This window comes from Lepidochelys kempii, chromosome 9 (assembly GCF_965140285.1).
Source record: "Lepidochelys kempii isolate rLepKem1 chromosome 9, rLepKem1.hap1, whole genome shotgun sequence".
In the NCBI taxonomy this organism is placed as follows: Eukaryota; Metazoa; Chordata; order Testudines; family Cheloniidae; genus Lepidochelys; species Lepidochelys kempii.
In genome coordinates this window covers 99,588,183-99,602,966 of record NC_136388.1, presented here as the reverse complement: position 1 = coordinate 99,602,966, position 14,784 = coordinate 99,588,183, and the positions used below count along the sequence as shown (strand labels likewise).

General features: G+C 44.1%; 1 protein-coding gene across 9 annotated transcripts in view; it reads right to left on the bottom strand.

Annotated features, from left to right (window-relative positions):
• MBNL3 (muscleblind like splicing regulator 3) overlaps positions 1-14,784 on the bottom strand; it is a 120,470-nt gene that overhangs the window by 69,630 nt on the left and 36,056 nt on the right. For all 9 annotated transcript variants that reach the window (XR_012160639.2, XM_073358508.2, XM_073358510.2 and 6 more), the window contains one exon: positions 11,700-12,642. Coding sequence is in view for 8 of the 9 variants with exons in the window: in XM_073358508.2 (XP_073214609.1) it covers positions 11,700-11,873 (174 nt within the window). In the remaining variant the exon portion in view is untranslated. The remainder of the gene's footprint in view (positions 1-11,699; positions 12,643-14,784) is intronic.

Genomic DNA, 14,784 nt, shown 5'->3' with positions numbered 1-14,784 from the left:
ACTCAGCTGTGTCTGGGCAATGGCCACCGTCTCGGCTGACACGCTGGGACTGAACTAAGGACCACCAGGGCTAAAAGCAGGAGCTGCTTCAGTGCGAGCTAAAGCTCTCTAGCTGGGGTGGTACCAGACTCTCATCCTCTGCAGGCCAGCACAGAAGGGGCCCTGCAACACATACTCACCAATGGGCTGCACCTGCAAGACGAGAGCCTGCGTTCGCACCTGCACAGCAGGTAACTGCGTCCGATGTTTCTGCCCACCGTTGGCAGGCGCAAACATCGTCAGTGCCACTTAAGTGCCCATATTTGAATAAAATGACCCTGATTGTCAGCGTGTGCAAGGAAATCAATAGTGCTAAGCTGGGTGGTGAGTGGTGACAGGGAGAGGGAAACTACCATGGGAATTGGGGAAGGTATACAGAGTAAAATTCCTCTCCCGCTTGCTGTCACTACCCTGGGCCCTGCACTAACAAGTTACTCTGCTTGAAGCATGAGGAGTGCCTCGGAGGTCCATTCACACATGCTGAAAGTTAAGCATCTGCTTCAGTACTTTGCTGAGCTGGGGCCTAGCTAGGAGGCTCTGTGCTAAGTGGGAGATGGCACCTTGTATTCTGGGCCACTCTGCAGCCTGTCCGGGAAAGGTCTCCACGATGAATCAGTTCAAGCAGCGTGCAGATAATCTGAAGGGTTCAGAGTCATACCCAATTGAACTTTCTCTACTGCTTTTTTAGGCAAATGAAAACAGGAGTCAGCACTTCACCACCATCTACCTAACCAGAATGCCAAGGTTACTCTTGGCTCAGGTTAATGCCGAAAATGCTGCTTGCTCTGCACCTGTGGGACACCAGTTAGGCCCAGCTCAGAAATGGGATCTGAGAGCCCTCTAACCACATCCAAGGGGTAGGCTCTGCACTGCGTGCTGGCTGGAAGAGGAGATGCTGGCAGTGCAGCATGTGGAAAAGCCCTTCCTGAAGCTGCTTTGACTCTACCACTGAGCTCCTGGCCTCAGAAATGTGGTCAGGGGACCCAATCCTGCCAATTTCCCGGGTGTTGAAATGAACATATGCACAGTCCGGAGGGCCCAGAGCAAGGAGCAGCTGTAATAGATCAGGGGGCGGGGCTGTGAAGAAGAAAGGCAGTTCTACAGCCACGGGTGGGCAGCTAGCTATGAATACAGCAGCACTGTGAATCTGGTGCCCCCCGTACATTTGAACTGGGTTAATTAAACCATTATTTTAACATGATGAAAGTGTTAGCATAGCTCTGCACGCTGCCACACCTTGCCAGAGCTGGTTCTGGGGCCGAAAGCTCCACCTTCCGAGCAAAATTAAGCCCTAAAGCCAAACGATTCTTTGGGAGGGATCTTCCCTGGCTGGGAATCGACACCCATGTCCCCCCTTATGGGCAAATCTAAACCTGACCCAACAGTCCCCCTGACTGCTCTCCTGTACATTGCACAGAACGAGGCCAGTCCTGCTCTCCCATCTGTGCAGCCTGCCGAAGCCTGCTGGGCTGCCAGGTCTGGGGAGCAAAGCTGCCCAGCTGGAGGGAAAAGACGACCCAAGCTGAGGGTTTCGATAAAAACAAAGGGTACAGCTGTTTTCAGCTCTGCAGCCCCTCTACTAGCGGCAATGCACTGCACAGACATTAATGGGGCCGAGTTAAAACCCACTCGCCATCTCCCCACAGGAGTTAAGCCCCAACCTAATTCAAAGAGAGACCCCCTGTTTTTGCATATCCGGGCAGCAGAAGTGTTGCAGAGACACTCCATGTGGGCAGGCAGTGGGCAATTGTGGATGAGCAAGAAAACAGCACTTGGTGATTCTGCTGTGGAGCAGCGCTCCAGAGGGGAGCAAATTCCTGTCAGGTCAGTTGATTCCTTTACACAGGAGCCACAGCACTTTGCTTGAGGGCAGGTGCTCCCACACACCTGTCAGGTAAGAACTAGCCTTACTTAGACAGAGAGAAACATGCAGCTGGTGAAATGCTTCCCAGGAAAATATCGCTAGACAAGAGTAAGTGAAAAACGATTGGAAACATGACCTTTGCTGGTTCAGGAGTTCTTTTTTTAGATGTCCACCTCACTCAGATTGACCAACTCCACAATGCAGCCTGCTGCTCTTGATCTCCACAAATCAAAGTAAACAGCAGAGGTGCTGAGTTTCCAAAAGGGATCGTTACAAAGCACAACAACTGACTGGAAGGAAAATACCTAAGGACACTTCCTATGCACAGTCAGTGCCCAAGTACGATCCATTAACTGTTAAATGGGCCAACATGCCAAATATACCTTACCCATGTATCAGCCAAGTGGCTTACGGAAGTCATCACCGTTGAGCTGAGTAAATAATACGCACTTTAATTCTTTTGGTAAGAACGAATTTGGTGTCATGAAAGAGGCCAGGCTGATAACTGAGGAGGTTGATCTCACAGAACAGGATGGAGAGCAGCAGCACAAGCTTCCCTGCACTGCTCCTGCAACTGACCTTAACCCTAGCTAGATAGGGTCCGAAGGGAGGTCACTCTCCCTCATCTCTCTTCTAATAATGCCCGTAGGGATGTGGGCATCTATCTATCCACTGAGAGCTGTGCTGAGACCACAGGCCAACATGCAGCCATCCGTCATTGCGTGGCAATCCCCATGCAGAAGATCTGCATCTCTCCACACAGCCAGGGAATGTGCACTTGGAAAGGCAAACCCCAGAGAAGTGACGTGGGGAACCCGGGAGATCGTGCAAAAGGGATGGGCCAAATGAGGCCCATTAGGCTCAGTCCTGTCTTGGGGCTGGCACAGAACTCCCCAGGGGGGAGACCAAGAATGGAGACTGACTCAGGGAGGCACAGCTGTTCCCCAGGGCATAGATCCTGGAGCAGCCTGCTCCCAGCCAGTGCCACTTGTGGCCCTATCTCCACAGGGCTATTGGTACGCAGACAACGCTGTAATGATGGGACAAGCGTGAAGGGCAGAGCTGAAGAAAGAAAAGCCCCTCGCTGACAAGGAGTAACAGTGATGTTGATGGGGCTGTCCCATAAGTAACTCTTCTCCAGGCCTGGGAGGGCGCTAACCCAGGGCCTCTCCAATGGAGCCAACCAAGAGCCCTAGGGATCCCTATTACTGCAGCTCATGAGTCTCCAAGATTGATCCCATGGGCGATTAGCCAGACCGAACTCTCCCCATGGCACCCTCTTGCCCCACACAGACGTATGCCGTGACTGTGAGCAGAATGCAATGTTTCAGAGTAACAGCCATGTTAGTCTGTATTCGCAAAAAGAAAAGGATGAAGTGAGCTGTAGCTCACGAAAGCTTATGCTCAAATAAATTGGCTAGTCTCTAAGGTGCCACAAGTCCTCCTTTTCTTTTTGAGAACGCAATGTGTTACACAGGGACATTAGGCAAGCTAATGTTCCGATCCGCTAACAGCTGCAGCAGTATGCTGGCAGAATACAGGGTTCTACTCTGCTTTTTTCTCTAGACCACATCACAAGGCATCAGTGCTGCTGCTCCAGCCATGGCCCAGGGCACTCCTAGATGGCCACCTCCTTCCAGGCATTTCGAAACTCATTTATAGCTTTTAATTAAAGAAGCAAAAAGGCTTCCCACCTCCCTACAGCCCCCGGGGGCACAGAGGCTCCAAGGGGCAGGGCCATGACTCCGTCCTCCCATCCTGGCCCTGCACTTGCCAAAGGAGCTAGCTGCCCACATGTAAGCTATTAAGCTGAACCCCGTAAGTGGGCACACTGCCTCTAGGCCACCCCTCCACACAGTGCTGTGCCTACAAGGCACAATCAACCTGGGTTAGGCTCAGAGCAGCTAACTAAGGAGTTTAGCCTCTTACATGACTTCACTGTTGCTCCCGCAAAGAGCAAGATGGCCCTGAAACCAGCCATGTGGGACCTGTCACAGCCCAGCCACGATCACAGGAAAGCTGGGTCAGATTGAACAACGCTGCCCCCAGAATCCATCCTGGAGGCACTTTGCACACAGATGGGCAGCCACCTTGCAATTCCCAGCATCATGGTGTCAGGGTCAGCAGGGGCACAAAACTCAACCTCTCTAAATGCATCAACAAAGTGAAGAATCCTGGAGACCCCGGGGACAACAACAGGCAGGGGCTGTCTGCAGTGCAGAACACAATGCAAAGAAAACCTGCACACTGTGCATGCATAGGAACTCTCTGCCTGTCTCCTCATGGTATACTATGCCCTTGCTTGCTGCCAGGTACCACAAACCACCTGTCCTGGGAGAATGCAACTCACCAAGCTAACACAACACATTCTCAGCTCTGGAAAGAACAACCAGAACAATGAGCTTGGCCCTCTCTAGAGCAACCCCAAAAAACCCATCTGCTTGCTAGAGCTGCCCACCATGAGCAGAGACAAGGAATTACTAATATTTGCAGATAAATAAATCAAGTGAAAAATCCTAGAGCTGCAAAGAACAGAACTCTACGGACAACCATAAAAAAACCTAAGCTATTTTGTGTCCACTGCTGCAGTGAGGCATGCATTGTGCAGATTAAAAACATAGGCTATATACTCTACTCCGTGCATGTCACACACAAGCTTCAGAAGTAACTTCTCCCACCACAACAAACCAACCGTACGTACACAACACTCCACTTAAAAAGAAAAGGAGTACTTGTGGCACCTTAGAGACTAACAAATTTTTGAGCATAATCTTTCGTGAGCTACAGCTCACTTCATCGGACGCATTCAGTGGAAAATACAGTGGGGAGATTTATATACATAGAGAACATAAAAAAATGGGTGTTATTAAGTCATACGACAGAGTATTCGTGAACAAGTGCTAAAACAAACATGCCATCTACATTAGCTTCCTAGTTTTCAGTCTCATCCCCTTGATTGCACCTATGAAAGGGGAGTCTGCTGCTAGTTGCAAAGGATAAATACCAGTATCTGTGTGCTGACAAAATTATTACATTATATACCTTTTTTTTTTTTTTTTTTTTTTTTTACAACAGACTGAATCGTAATGCACAGAACAAAGGTGATCAGGCTCTAAGAAATGTGTATTATTTTTACATTTTAAGTATATTTATTTCCTTAATTTCAACTATGGCACTGTTACCAAAAATATCCCAGTAATTACAGATTTTTTATATATACACATATATACACATTCATTCCCCTCTTTTAGGCTCTGATTCAGCAAAGCAATTAAGCAAGTGCCATAAGACACCTTAGACATCCAAAAACCTGCCAAAATTTCAATAGAATGCCATTGCAAAATAAATTAATTCTTGGTCAGATACGGTCATTCTGCTGTAAAATAAAAACTTCTCACAAATGCAATTTATTTCGAAATTGTATGTCTGGTTTACTTAGGGCTTGCCTACACATGAGAGTTACCATAATTTAGAAAAAGACAGGGTGTGACTTTAAATTGGATTAACGATTCCTGATCAACTCCATGTATGGACACACTTATCCCAGAAATAAGAGTGCCTTGTTTCAAATTAAGTTATTTCCACTGACAAACTAATCTGGAATAAAGCATTTTTATTCCAGAATAAGAATGTCCATACATGGAGTTAATTAGGAATAGCTATTCTGGAATAACTCCCTATGTGGACATGCTCTCTTTGGCTAAACTCTCTGAGATGTGGTCTAAAATTCAATTACCATCCTTCTCTTAAAAACTTCAAAGAAAATATCAATTTTTTAAAAAGAAAATGGCCATATACTGAGCTCAGTGCTGTTTATGTTAATTCCCATAGGCTTTGAAATCTTAACACATATCAAACCCAATTCTGGTCGCACAGCAATGTAAATCAGGGGTAACTCCACTGAAGTCAGAATAGAAGGGGTTCAAGTTTAGTATCAAGCCCATAAGGAACAACCTCGTGTCTCCTAATCTCATAAGTAGATTGAATACATTTGGATAATCAAGGTTTCAGACTGCCTGGGGAGATTTTCTATGTAACTATCAGACGTCAAGTGACACCACCCAATTGTTGAAAACAAAGTTTGGATAACTGAGTTTTGAATAATCAAGGCCTTTTCTGTATCACATCTGTTACCAACACATAATTACACATGTGAATGTTTCAACGAGGTAGTTTAGTGCTGACCAGCTTAAAAACAACAGCAGACAGTAGTAGTTTCATAAGGCCACAGTTTCAAATCTGACCCCCGCAAATCCAAATCTGGACATCTGAGATTTTTGGCTTGCTACATTTTGGCATCCAAAAGGTTTGGATTTCTTTCTGCACCAGTACACCAAGTAAGCAAACCTGAGATTACAAATGTTGTTTTCAAACATTAATCCATATTTGGGGCATTCAAATGGTTACAAATGTAAATCAAAGCTTCTTTGAAATTTTGGTCCATATTATAGGCACACTTAATTAGTACATTTGTATCTATGAAAGTTCCTTTGCCCAGTCACATTACATATCAATTTGTATTTCCAGTAATTCAACTATATCTTTCTTAACCTCTTTTAAAGCTGTACAGAAGCAGCCAAGAAGGCAATTCAAAAACAGAAAGGCTCACAGTGGTATGGGTTATATGCTTGAATAGTTGAGGAAAGTTAACAGATGAGCACTTATTGGAGGACTGCTATAAAGCCCTGGTATTTCTGGGCAAGTTGGCAAAACCAACTGATCAAGAGTGGCCCCCTGAAAATGCAACTAGTTTAAATGGAGTTGTATGTTAAACCTGAGCAAGGAACATGATGAGTCTAACACTTATTTGATAATTTTTAATTAATTGAAATGGCCTTATTGCAGATTAACTCCCTTCCCTCAATATTACTGTTTTGTTTCCCTTGAAATGAAAACTACAGTCATTTGATGCATGGCTGTAAATGCTATCTAGTTTATAGGGGCATAAGTACCCTGCTACCCTTTGCTGAAATTTTATTTTCTGTTTCATAGCTTCTTTAACAAATACTTCTCCATGAAACATAACAGATATCAGTACACCTCATAAACCAGCAGTACGCTGGGAGGGTGGTTTTTTCCTCCAGTAAAAGATAAAAAGAGTTATCCCAACACTGTACCAAATCAGAGCCCTGAGTCTTTTCTGCGACAGTGCCTGTCAGTTCTGCTTGCCCGGGGCAGACCTAGTAAAGGGAAAGCACTGGAAATTTGTTCTCCAAAGGTAGCAGTAACTGGGGTATGATATACACATCTGAATTCAAATAATCCTGCTCTCCTTAACGAACCTGAAGGAGGAAGCACAGTGTGTGTGTGGGGGGGGGGGGGCGAGGGGTGTCCTGGTATACAAGCTAAACTTCTGATCAGCTTCAAACAGCACCTTTTCTTCTTTTTATAATCAACTTGCCAGACAAAGATTTCCTTCTCTTCCCCTCAGTTTCCCTCTCAAATAGCCTGAGTTCCAGGATGGGCAAGATTCAGTCCTGAACTTGCAAAATTTTGGTTCCTAAATTGGTCCCAACTCTTTGAGGCTCCAAAGAAGATTGCACTGTGATGCATAATGCAGCCGCCCCAGACTCCTGTAAATAAAACTTCATAACCCACCCATTATGTATCCCATATTTCTTGGAGAGAAAATACACCAAGAGAGAGGCAGAGACACAAGCACACAGACATGTGGAACAGAGAGCTTGGCGTTTCCTTTGACAACCAAGGCTACATCTGCAACCATATCTGTTTTTACCGTTTGACGGGCATGTAATAATCAAAGAATACTAAGCTGTAATAATGTTAAGAACACTGCATGTGACCTGGTCAGCGAGGTGATGTGATTGCATACTGGGTAACCAGACATCCCTGTATTAATGTTCTGTTCCAACATAATAAGGGGCTGTGGGAAAAACAAGCAGGGAAACAACACTCTGGATCCAGATAAGCAACCGCGAAACAAACCTTGGGGGGCAACTGAAAGACAACGGAGAAAACCTATTAGCTTTGAGCATCCTACATCTTGTCTCTAATGAAGAGACACAGCTCTTCCACAATGCTGGGAACAGAGAGCTCAAGAAAACATTAAACGGTTAAAAAGCCATTGTGGGGGGGGGGGAAATGTCAGGGGCTGCCAGGGGGACAAGGTGGCTCTGCGAAGAGCGGGATCCTTCCAGAGAACCGGAAGCCCTAGGCAAAGGCCGCCAAGTGTCTAGACAGTTTATTGCTTTAAGATCGGTTTTCTCTGAAATGCTTTTGTTCTAAATAAATACTGTTGTTTGGTCATGGCTGTCCTAGCTCCCAGAGGGAGTTGCATGTAGGCACTGCCAAGAACTCAGGTCTGCTGAGGTGATCTCAGACCACGCCTAGGTGCCAACTATGAAGGGGAGAACCGCTTGATTCCACCCCAAGCCAGAGATGATGGTGAGAGGCACAAGACCTGAGGAAAGTGCACCTGAAGAGACCAGGAGGGGTCAGAGTCCAGCACCTGTGATAACAGTTACCTCGGCTCCCACCACACATCACCTCACACCTCTCATCTAGTCACCTGCTGAACTGTTTCTTAACTCTTGACTCTGAGTGTTCCGGGGCAAGAAGCGTCTTTATTTGGCTTATTTCTACAGCCCCCTCACACAATGGGGTCCCCGGGGCCCAGCGTTGTCGCATCTCACAGGATCATCACGAGCCTCAGGAGAGTTGGTGCGTTTCTTAAAAAATAAGTTTCCAGCCCACGCAGCTGTCGAGAAACGCTTGGAAACCTGACCCAAAAGGCTCAAAACCCAGAGAGCAAATCAAACGGATCCCACACTGATTACTGCTTAAAAGCCTCCTCATTTCAAAGCCGATCACACAATTTTTAGGGCCTGGTGGATGATTCTGCTTTGAGCAGGGGGTTGGACTAGATGACCTCCTGAGGTCCCTTCCAACCCCGATGTTCTATGATTCTGGAATTTGTGGGGTTGGCGGCACTTGGGGTCAAACATTGCTACTCCTCTCCGGCAGTTTCCTCTCTGTGGGATGAAGCAAGCTGGCCCACTGAGATGCAACGGATCCAATCAGAGAAGTCTAGGGAAAACTTCCCACTCAGACTCTGTTCTCCTGCCATTTAAAAGGTCTATACAGAGCATGTGCTTCTATATTGAAGACAAGGCTGTAATGAGTGTGTAAATTTATTCATTACCTAATTACACATAACAAAAAGGATGAAATACATGCTGAGCAGGCAGCTTAAACTAGTAGCTGACAACTTTCAACAACATCTTTGATATCTCTTTTCCCTTCCAAACTGGATGTTCCCTGACTCCTCCCCGCCCCAGTTAATTGCAGCCATGTGCTATTGCCAATGAGTGGGATTTGAACCTGAGCCAACCAGTGCACATGGGGATCTGCACATTTCATTCCTTGAGTCCAGCTCTGCAGAGAACTGCCTAGGGCAGAAGCCTGGGTGCTTGTCAGGAGCTCCTTACTGAGCTGTAACCCGCATTATGTACTGCAGGTCGCTTTAGTTAGTCCTGCCTGCAAGGCAATTTATGGGTGTTAAGTAACAGAGCCAGACTGAGTGATTAGGCCGTTTGTGGGGAGCTCCAAACTAAAACCTACTTCTGCGGCTCTCTCAAGTGGTCCAGTAAGAGATATATTGGACTATCACACCGAATATTTACTGTACTCCTTTTATCTCACAAGTGAATGTTATACAATTTAAAGTAAACGTATTAATCTCTTTATCCAAAATATTTGTCCGACCACTGGCTGCAGTTCAAAAGATTCAAGGGCACAAGGAACAAACTTTTTTCTTTGCTGATAAAAATATATTTCAGTCTATCACTGTTAGCAGATGAGTAATGTAAATGAACATTTGAACAGCGTTATATAACTAAGGAATCATCTGATGAACTTGGATTAACAAGAACAAAGCTAAATGCAACTTGGATGTCTGAACTTCCTATCAACATGGAACAAATGGGAAAATGCTAAGGTGGTAAAAACTGTAATAATACAGGTTAGACTATGTCAAATGGGACCTGGACATGGTCTTAATTCATGCATACATATTTTCACTAGTTCACCTAGCTATTGTGCCCGAAGTTTAAAATAAACCCAAGGCTTTTCAAGAAAAAGTCCAAGTTAAATGGGAAATTTTTAAGATCACAAAATTACCAGATTCTTTCTAGCAATTCAAACAGGAAACTTATCCTACTTTAGCACTACAAGCATAAGCTCAGATTTTTTCAAAAGTAAGTAGTGATTTTGAGTGTCTTAGTTTTATCCAGGCCCAACTTCAGATACCCTAAAGGGAGATCACTTTTCAAAAAGTGCCCTCTGAAAAAGCAGACACCTTTAAGATGTTATGGAGGGGAGGGGATATTGATGGAGAGGAGTGTATGACGAATTGCCTACAACAGTATGTGGCCCCTCTGTGGCTGCTATTAAGCAAGCATCTTCAATGACCTGGGATGGGACACTAGAAGGGGAGGGCTCTGAGTTACTATAGAGAATTCCTTCCCAGGTGCCTGACTGCTGGATTTTGCCCTCATGATCAGTGTCTGACTGCTGTATTTGGGGACAGGAAGAATTTTTCTCCCAGGCCAGATGGGGAGAGACCCTGGTGGGTTTTCGCCTTTCTCTGCAGCATGGGACATGGGTCACTTGTTGGTTTGAACTAGAGTAAATGGCGGATTCCCAATAACGTGCAGTCTTTAAATCATGATTTGAGGACTTTGGTAACTCAGCCAGAAGTTATGGGCCTATTACAGGAGTGGGTGGGTGAGGTTCTGTGGCCTGTGATAGGCTGGAGGTCAGACTAGATGATCATGGTGGTCCCTTCTATGTCTCAGATTAGGCACCTCAGACTTGATGCACTCAAAATCACTAGTCACTTTTGAAAAATATTGGCTTAGGCTTTCAGTGGGTGAATTAGGATAATTTTCCTGTTATCTCTGTTGCTGGAAAGACTCTGGTAATTCTGTAAACTTAAAGTTTCCCAATGAACTTTATCTGTGACAAGGAATAAAGCAGCATTTACTTCTTGTGAAATTGAACTCGCAGGAATGATCACTAGCAAAAGATTTAGCTCATTAACTCGCATATGATTTGCACACTGTGCATCTTGTCACATCACCTGAAATATCCTGCAATCCCCAACTTTCTCAAGGCACCACTCTCCAAATATTTTGGCTGCCTATAACATATTTGGTGCAGTGTAGCTGCACCCCGATACAGGCAAATTCAGCTGAGGCTGATCAATTAGTGAAAACTGTGTCTTTATTTGAAAGCACGTTTCAGAGACCTGTTCTGAATTCAAAGCCAGTATGCTCTGGACACAAGTTAAAAGTTGTGCTGTTCTAGGATGCTCAGTTTTGGATCTCTGCTTTTCTCATTTCACTTTCATTTACAGTCTGTAATCTGAGTTCTCCATTTCAGGCATAGCCATGACCTACAATCTCAAAATGCTCTACATAATGTGCTCTCTCTCTGATGTTCGATATTCTGTACATTTGTACCAGACGTCAAAACCGAATACAAAACATAATTGTGGCAGAGTTAAAGTTTTCCCTGACTCTACCAACACTGCTGGTACCTTTCTCAGGAAACTTCCTGATACTTCCAGTGTCTGAATCTGGCTGAATGAAACAATTGTGGGGTGCTAAGCATTAGCTAGGCTAGATTTTAGGGGCTACATTCTACACAAACAACATCCTCCCTCCAGAAAAATACTTGTTATACTCATCTCCCATATTCCACCCAGTTGAAATGATTCAGGAAGCGAATGATAGCAAAGTGAGATTAAGCAATGTATGTGTTAGACAGTCCTCACCTTTAGAGAGTCAAAGCAGGCAATAACTCGACCATTTTCCACATGGCAACTCCGTGACGGATGGGCAAACTTGCACTCTGCATCAGATCGAGAACAAGTACCTCTCTGAAATTCTCGACATACTTCTAAAGTCAGCCATTTTGTATCACGAACCAGGGAAACGTTTACAGCCATATTAAAAACAAAAATTAAAACACAAGCAATCACACCCTTCTTTAGGACAATATTACTGCTGATTTTTTTTAAAAAGGGTAAAAAAGTGAATTCAAGTTAAATGTGAAGAAATAACTAACTTGTTGCTTTGGTAAAATTTCTATTCGTCAGCACTTAGGTTTTCATTTAAGTCAAATTGTGTTTGTTTCAACAAGAATTAAACATAAAGCCAATCATAAAATAGAAATCTTATCAGAATAACTGAAAATCAAATGAGAGGCCAGCTCCTAAAAGTGCAATTGTAGAAGTTAAAATATAAGTGTTATATTTTTGTGCCACTGCCAAAGTTACTTGAAAATAACTGGCAGACTTTCAAAAGAATTCTGTGCTCTCCACTTAATGGTTTCAATTATTCTTGCAAAAAGCATATGCGGCTGGCAGCGCTTCTGTTTGCGGAATGGTCTTGGTCCTTGGGCAGAAAACTTTTTTTTTTACCTTTTATTTCTTGGTTCTAAAAATGACAATTCGCGAGCATTAAAAGGAGCGAAAGGATATTATCACTCAAAAATATTTGCTACATACTCGGGAAGGAAAAAAATGGCTGAGTGAACAGAGTGTAAAAAGGAAAAAAAAAGGGGGGGGGGAGATGGATGAGTTGCCGTTAGGGTATGAACTGCAAGCAATGCCAAATTTAAAAAAAGGGGGGGGGAGGGGTTGGGGGGGGAGAGAGAGACAGCCTTAGACAGAAATCCAAGCAGCAGTGGCTTCAGGAAAGGCACTTTTCAGCAACCTGTAGGAAAAAGAGAAATAGAATCAGCTAAAACAATGCAATCTCCCCCTTGCCAAACTCTAGTTTTAAACAACTGTGTTCATTTTAACAGGAAATCTGCAGCTACTGACAGTGCGGCATAGTGCAGTCAGCCATTGTAGATAAAAAGGGCATTTCCCACATGAAGCTGCGCATGGTAAGAGGAAGCAACCAATTAGATTTACTGTTGCACCAGAAGGTCTGGGCAGCCACCCAATAAAAGAGATTGTTTCATATTGATCTATTCTGGCAGACATTCATTTTTGTGCCCACTGCACAGAAAATGCCTTAGTCTTACATGACGGCCTCTGGTGCATTCATGATACACCTCTGTGTTTCAAATTTAAGTAGCTTAGCACAAGATTCACTTAATGGGCTGCTCCCAAGATGAGGTTTGGGTTACATACCTGCTCCTGAAATCCAGAGGATAAGAATCACTTTGAAAACTAACCTACTGTAAGCACCAACTGCTTATTTTTCCCCTTTAAAGAGAACGGCTGGTGGCTGTGTGCCACATTCAGAATGCAGCTAGACAGAGAAACAGTAACACACGAGACCAGGGTGGAGTACAGTCACTATAAAATGGTTTTCAGACAGAGACTACTTAAATTGTTGTTCTGTTTTTTAAATATATTAAAAATCCCCCCTCCCACACCATAGAAAGCTTTCTGGCAGGAAGAGCAGATATTGCTTTCATTGTGTACAAAGAAGCAAAGCAGAAGGCACTGCCATAGTTCAGCCCTCATACGTACACAGCTCTGCGTCAGTAAGGTGTTTTATTTAACCCAGTGTTAACTGGGGAATACATTTCAGCAGTTGACTGTAAGGTTACATGGAAACGAGAGATTAATTCACAGTCGTGTGTCTATAAATCTGGGCTTGACAAAATCAAAAGCAAAACCGACATGGAAACTTGAGCCACATGCACAGAGCAGAAAAAAAATTAACTCATTGTTAACAACTGTGTTTTACGGAAAGGCTGAAGGAGGTTTCAATTATTGTAGTTAGTCAGTTTCCAGCATCTTCAGCATGTTGGACAATAAATGATTGTCCATAACTTTCTATCACTGATTTTCTTTGTGGGGGGTAACATGTTAAGCCATTCCTGGAGTTTCCCACATTTATATTAGAGGCAGCTAACGGAGCCTGACAGGATTAAGTTGGTTCAAGGTTTCTGAAATCCACCTCTTTTTGCAAAACATAAGGGTCCAATCCTGCAAACATATACATGCATGTAGATCTACTCACGTGAGCAAAAGTATGCACATACGTAAGTGTATGCAGGACTGGGACCTCACATTGCAAGAAATGGACATTTAAATTCTTCCTATATTGTAGATATGTTATCAGAACTACATTTGTTAGCAATTTATACATTTTAACATAATTGAAAATGCACTCCAGGTGTCTGGAGAAAGCACTGTCATTACATTTTTGTTTTTTTACACTAAAAAACTAAAATTGTGCAAAGTAAATTCCAAGTATGTGCTGAACCAATTAAAGTCACAGATTTGCAAGAGTGAGAGAGAGAGAGTCATGCAAAAGCACGTGGACTCTTACGCAGTCTTGCATCAGTGGAACAGTCTATAGTGCCAGAAGGACGTCTCGTTTTCGGGTATCAGGCAGAGAACAGAGACAGTGAATGCCAAATTTACCAGACATGATTTAATCTCTGAAGGGGAGGGGGAAGAAAGCAGAACTGGCCCAGTGTCTTCTGGGCTTAGTCAGGAACAGAGGGACTGCTGCTAAACTGATCCTGATTTTGTAGGCAGGGCAATTTTGTGTTTGAATCTGGTTCACTTATGTCCAGCCTCTCAATCCTCCTTTACAGGGCATATGTATGAAAGTACATAGATACATCTCCACAGACAGCTTGGAACAAGCTGGGTGCAGCTCCTAAAACGAGCTAGCACAGGTCGAGAATGGGTGGGGATTAGGTGGAACGCTTGTAGGAATTACTCCTAGCAGACTGAAATACAACTTTCTAGTGAAGAGGGCCATATTCCAAAGCTTTACACTCCACTGGAAACGAGGGTCTGTTTCTTTGAGCCTGAATGTTATGGGCCCAAACCCGTTATATACCATTTAGTGTGAATGTGTAACAATTAACTACCATCTGCCAGT